The 6,559-nt window shown below is 38.6% G+C and overlaps 1 protein-coding gene and 1 pseudogene across 3 annotated transcripts in view; one reads left to right on the top strand and one right to left on the bottom strand.

The window, feature by feature from the left end:
- Window positions 2,237-3,919, top strand: LOC104737314 (annotated as a pseudogene).
- The window catches only part of LOC104737313 (tRNA wybutosine-synthesizing protein 2/3/4), a 5,616-nt gene continuing 3,215 nt past the window's right edge, over window positions 4,159-6,559 (bottom strand). Inside the window, exons 4-10 of one of the 3 annotated variants that reach the window (XM_019235129.1) lie at window positions 6,074-6,535; window positions 5,826-5,955; window positions 5,390-5,625; window positions 5,144-5,279; window positions 4,937-5,013; window positions 4,717-4,823; window positions 4,159-4,518 (exon numbers count right to left, since the gene is read on the bottom strand). In XM_019235129.1, coding sequence (XP_019090674.1) covers window positions 4,424-4,518; window positions 4,717-4,823; window positions 4,937-5,013; window positions 5,144-5,279; window positions 5,390-5,625; window positions 5,826-5,955; window positions 6,074-6,535 — 1,243 coding nt within the window. In that variant the 3' untranslated portion in view covers window positions 4,159-4,423. Of the gene's footprint in view, window positions 4,519-4,716; window positions 4,824-4,936; window positions 5,014-5,143; window positions 5,280-5,389; window positions 5,626-5,825; window positions 5,956-6,073; window positions 6,546-6,559 lie in introns of all 3 variants that reach the window. The other 2 variants (XM_019235130.1, XM_010457455.2) reach the window with 2 other exon arrangements.

The raw sequence follows: 6,559 nt of genomic DNA, 5'->3' as shown, positions 1-6,559 counted from the left end.
CCGCCCCCATACGTTAGACTCATGTCGTCTAATCCCTCACAATAATCAACATGCCCCTCTTAATCCTCCTCCAGCTTTATTTATACCATCTTATTGTTTAGCCGCCCTCAAAACCCTTCACACGTGCCTGCTGAATGACTCATCACTCTTGCAAAAGCATTACCCTTCACACGTGGAAGTGGCACCACTCTCCTGTGTCCTCCTCCTGACGTACACCCTATGTAACTTATCAACATGCTGCTCTGTTGCAAACCTCCCTATGTGGCCGGTAAAAACTTAGAGCAACTGGATTTGTTTATCCTTGGTGTTTGATCTGTACGTAGTTTATAGGTTTATGTTGTACATACATTGTAGAAACTAAAGAAGAGCTTCTCAAAGAGGTATTGAGGGACCAAATTGATTATGAGAGCAAACCATGGCCTTCAATATCTGTGATGGCAAAACATCTTGTCAAAATGATGCTTACTAAAAACCCCAAGGAACGGTTCTCTGCTGCAGATGTTCTTGCTAAGTTCCTTTATTTCTCTTTTCTAGATAGTTCTAGAGCCAACACAAACGTTCTATCTGTTTGTGATTCTAAAGAAATTAATTTAGATGGGGCCATGATTGTTAGTGTTTGGTGGGTGGGATTTAGGTGAGTTCCAAAAGAAGTTTCAAGAATCCAGAACTATGTGAATCTTGAAGTCGATACCGATAATGTAAGTTGGTCCAATCCAATACATTAGACCTGTTCTTTTGAAATCCGATAATGTAAGTTGGTCCAATCCAATACATTAATCCAATTGTTAATGTCTGGATTCTTCTGGAACAGTAGTGGTCTGAATAAGTCTAAGAAGCAGTTATTGGTTAAGGAGTGGGTTAGGAAGAATGATTTTCAGTTTGGTTGTATAGTTGAAACAAAGGTTCGGGAGGCTCGAGTTGGGAAGGCTCTACACTCTATGTTTGGTGATTGGAACCTCCTCTCCAATTATGAGTTTAGTAGGCTGGGGAGGATTTGGGTGTTAAGCTCTCCGCAAACTAAGCTACGGGTTTTGTCTAAAGGTGGTCAGGTGATTACGTGTGAAGTTCAGCTTCCGGGAATGGCTGAGGTCTTTTGGTGTTCGTTTATTTATGCTTTTAACACGGCGGAAGAGCGAGAGGGATTGTGGCAGGATCTTAAACATCAACATGATCTTGCTACAGTCCGAGGTATACCATGGCTCTTATTTGGTGACTTTAATGAGACAATAGATGTTGAGGAGCATTCCAATGGCGGTGTCTCTCCTTTTGTGACTCAAGGGATGAGAGATTTTCAGGAAGTTATTCGTTATTGTTCTTTTCCGGAACTGGCGGTTCATGGTCCTTGTTTCACTTGGACTAACAGGCGAGAAAGTGGTGTCATTTGCAAGAAGCTTGATCGAGTGCTTCAAAATGTGACCTGGTCTAATGTTTTTCCCCATTCTTACTACGTGATGGAGTCAGGAGGATGCTCAGACCATTCCTACATTGACTCTTCTTTTTGCAAGCCGAAGGGTCCTTTTAAGTTCACAAATGCAATGGCTTCTCAAATTAAGTTTTTGCCACGTGTGATAACTACTTTTTCAATGTTTGACAATAACTAAACCAATATTAAGTATTAACCAATACTAAACTGGTACACATTTGATTACTCTAATACGCAAACAATATGAATATTGAGATTTAGAGGGGATATTGAACTTAACATTTTAAATGATTTTAAAGTATTCTTAAAATCCTTTGTTATTCAATTGAACATTTTGAAAAATCTCATGAAATCCTATGTTATTCAACTAAGATTTATATAAATTTCTTTAAAATAATCTAGAATCTCTTGTTATTCAATCAATAGTTTATAAAACCAACTTTAAATCTCTTGTTATTCAAAATATCACAACTTTTTTTAGAATGCTACTTTGAATGATTCAATGAAACTTTTTTTTTTCTTTTTAGTTAATCTCTATTTTCTAAAAATTGTAGTTTTCTTCTTTTGTCAAAAGTATTTTTATAAACACATTAGAATATTAAAAAAGAAAAACTCTAAACCGCTCACATTGTTGGTTTACTTTAATTCGATTGGTATGTTTGGTTCGGTTGACCACGATATTATAGCGCTTAAAATCTTAAACCTAACTAAAAAAGGAAACAAGAAACCTTATCAATCAAGAAACCACATCTCTCTGTTTCAATCAACCTTATCAATCAAGAAACCACATCTCTCTGTTTCAATCAAGCGTCCATGGCTTCTGCGAAGCATTTGTTGCGGTTTTTGCCATTTGAGCTAATAGAAGAAATACTAATCAGGACTCCTGCCGAGTCTTTGAACCGATTCAAGTCGACGTGCAAGCAATGGTACGATCTCATCACCGACAAGAGATTCATGTACAATCACTTGGATCGCTCTCCGGAACGTTTCATAAGGATCGATGATAATCAGACGGTTCAAATCATGGATCCGTTGACCGGAATCCATAAAGATTCACCACTCCCAGACGTGATTCGCTCTCCATATTCGTTTGATTATATGGTTCACTGTGATGGACTCATGCTGTGTTTCGGCAGTGACCCGATATCGATTTACGAAGAAAGACACACCGAACTCGCCGTTTGGAATCCGGTTACGAGTCAAATCAAATGGATCGAACCGTTGGTCTGTTAGTCTGAAACTGATGATTACTTTGGGATGGGATACGACAATACGTGTCGCCATAACTACAAGATCTTGAGGTTTTCTGGTCCTCTGTCTGATGATGATCCAGAAGAGTATGAGATGTATGAATTCAGTTCTGATTCGTGGAGAAGTCTTGATGCTAAGGTCGATTTGGATGTAGATACTGATTGCAAAGGTGTGTCAGTGAAGGGTAATATGTATTGGGTTACTGATCAAAAGTTTATTCTAAGTTTTGATTTCACCATGGAAACGTTCAAGAACGTATGTGTTTGTCCTAGTACCCGGGAGACTAGACGATTAGGCTGTTTCAGTGGAGATAGGCTCTCTTTATTACTACAAGATATGCAGGATGATGAGGAAGAAGTATCAACGGAGATTGAGGTGTGGGTGACAAACAAGTTGAGTGATGGAGTTGTTTCGTTTACCAAATTTTTTAATGTCACTAGCCCTCAGCTTCCGTTGTTACATTACCATACTGATATGGCTCGTCCGGGATACTCCATTGGAAATCACAAAATTATCATGGCATGGTGCGAAGCATATGTCAAGGAAGATGATGATAAGTGGTNTACGTGTCGCCATAACTACAAGATCTTGAGGTTTTCTGGTCCTCTGTCTGATGATGATCCAGAAGAGTATGAGATGTATGAATTCAGTTCTGATTCGTGGAGAAGTCTTGATGCTAAGGTCGATTTGGATGTAGATACTGATTGCAAAGGTGTGTCAGTGAAGGGTAATATGTATTGGGTTACTGATCAAAAGTTTATTCTAAGTTTTGATTTCACCATGGAAACGTTCAAGAACGTATGTGTTTGTCCTAGTACCCGGGAGACTAGACGATTAGGCTGTTTCAGTGGAGATAGGCTCTCTTTATTACTACAAGATATGCAGGATGATGAGGAAGAAGTATCAACGGAGATTGAGGTGTGGGTGACAAACAAGTTGAGTGATGGAGTTGTTTCGTTTACCAAATTTTTTAATGTCACTAGCCCTCAGCTTCCGTTGTTACATTACCATACTGATATGGCTCGTCCGGGATACTCCATTGGAAATCACAAAATTATCATGGCATGGTGCGAAGCATATGTCAAGGAAGATGATGATAAGTGGTGTGCTTGCATCACTTTTTACCAAATTGATCAAGGTGGGATCAGAAAACAAATCGAGACAGGACGACATGGATCTCACTACAGTGACCCGTTTATTTGTAGCTATGTGTACGTTCCAAGTCTGATTCCAGTTCCAGACTAAGAAGGTTGTTTGGTGTTCTTAAAACTCTTTTTTTTTTCTTCTTCTTTGTGTTCATTTATTTTTGATCAAGGATCATCCTTCTACCATGTATTTTGACATCAACTATGTTAGTTTTGGATTCTGTAATGATCTTGACAAGTTTTACGTTTTGGTACACAGTAGTATGTGTATCAGAATCACTCAAAATGGACATGTAACTATTTGACAAAAAGAATCTTACTACTTAATTTGGAAACCAATAATATAAAACTTGTCTTAATTTCTTCTGGATTGTTACAGAGGAAGTCAATGTCTCAAATAGTAAAAAAAACTAGTTATAGCAGTTGAGAATTGAGATCATTCAAGTTAAATAAACAATACAATGGGAAGTCTCTTTGCACTCTTGTCATTGTCCATCATCATCAACTGCATCTCACATCGGCTACAAGATGGCGATTCCAAGGAGCGTACCATTTCACCTGCACAATGGGAAATCTCTTTGCACTCTTGTCCTTGTCATCATCATCATCTGCATCTCACATCGGCGACAAGATGGCGAATCCGAGGAGCATACCATTTCACCTTCTCTATATGTTCCACTGTAACATCCCATCTATGACCTAAACCATGAGAACCCAAAAATATATGTCCCAGGTTATTCTCTAGTATTTACCCAAATCAAGATAAGAAATCTCATCATCACGCAGTAATATCCTAGTCTTGATTCAGAAACTGGTTTAGGAGTACCAAAACTACAATTTGAAAAACAATGCTCTTTCTTTGAGGGTTTTCAATTTTGTTCATAAACTTATTATTACCTTCGGCTCTAGCGATATCATTTAATGTTTTGGTGACATGCTCGCCCCAACTGCTCTCATCTGAGTCCTTGACATTCCCGTGCACATGGAGTACTCCTCCCTCCGGCCTGCAAGTTCCAATAACAAGTACAGAGACATGACTCAGTTCTAAAACTTGTTTCAAATTTTATGCTGTTGGTTCTTGTTATAAAGAACCAAGTTTTAAGGAGATTAGAATCACCTTAATGCCTGAATAGCTGTGACCCAGCTTCCTTCGCTACTCGGGATAAGACCAAGATTGACTCTGTCAGCTACCCCCTGAGAATCAAAATATTTGAAACGCAAAATCTATTACTTAAGTAATTTACTCGATCCAACAATTATACCATGAACCGTATTGCCTAAGATTTGATATATGGTAAGCAGTTTGGAATATCATCAACCGTACTTTAGGTGCGGTGATCCGGTTATCCCCTTCAAGAATGATACAACGCTCAGAAACAGAATTTGCTTCAAGATTACGTCGAAGAGCTTCAATAGCATGGGGATTCCACTCACAAGCATAAACTATCCTTGCTTTTGCCCTGCAAATGTAAATTAAGAATGCATTGTAGTTGCATGTGATCCAAGAAAGTAATGGCTTCTGATTGTATAAACCACGATGTCTGCTCTACTTTTTTGGATAATGGCCTACCTCACAAGGAATGGGAGAACGAAATATCCAATTCCAGCAAACAGATCCACCACAACTTCATTTTCACAGGCCATGTTACCCATACGAAGCTTTTCTGAGAGGTTACCCCACGAGAACATGCACTTCGTAGCATCAAAAGAGTACAAGATCCCATTTTCACGGTGATCAACCCATCCATTGTCTCCCACAAGAATTTCCAATGTACTATCTCTTGTACCATTAGCTTCAACTCGTCCCTGAAAAAGACACAAAATCGATGATAAGTCTTACTGGTAAGCAAATGAAATTTGGGTAAGACAGTGGTTTGTAAAGTTCTCAGCATTGTCATAACTTGTAATAAATCAATAATGTAGATTTCGAAGTGCTTCAAGACGAATAGGTAAGATATAAAGGTTTGCACTTAAAAAAATTGGTGCAAAGATCTAAAGCAACATACTTGGCGTGCAAGGCGGTTGGCACTAAGCGATCTAGAAACAGCACACCAAACTTCATCACTGATAGATCTCCAAGCTGGATCTTTAAAGGATGTTGCAGGAAGCACAACAATATCCCCAAGCCGTTCCCATCTACCAGTAGAGAAAATACAATTACTTATCAGATGGAAGCGAAAAAAACATGCACGCAATCAGATTCTCACCATTTTAGTTCCCGACTATTATAAAATCAGCTTTCAGGAATACTTACTTCTGTGGAAGCTCATCCAAAAGCTCTTCCGGTAGGCCTTTCTGTTTAAGTACAGATGTTATATCTTCTCTCATTCTCTGTACTGGGGATTTTGCAACTTTTTTGGCTTCAAAAGATACATTAATGAGTTTTTTAGCACCATGTTCCTTCAATAGATTCAAAGCTGCTAAGCTGGATATATCCTTTAACGATAGACCCTTTATTAGGTTATCATCCTCTGACCCTTCTTTGTCTTCGCCCAAAAGCTGCTTCTCATGGAAAAGTTCAGAAAACTTTTCAGTCACAGGAAAGCATATACAAAGACCTTTTTCGTTTGAGTACACCTTCCTCTCAAGGTCTAACCATCCGAAATTTTTAAGTATGTCTTTGCCAAACTTTGCATACTTTCTTTCTAACTGTATCACCCATGGTTGAGACAGAGACGTTTCAGTCTTCAAATCTGCATTGTTTTTATTCGATTCTATAGAAACATCTTCAGGTTGAGGA

This window comes from Camelina sativa, chromosome 13 (genome assembly GCF_000633955.1).
Source record: "Camelina sativa cultivar DH55 chromosome 13, Cs, whole genome shotgun sequence".
NCBI lineage: Eukaryota > Viridiplantae > Streptophyta > Magnoliopsida > Brassicales > Brassicaceae > Camelina > Camelina sativa.
Note: the sequence above shows the minus strand (reverse complement) of the source record. Positions and strands in the feature narration are given on the sequence as shown.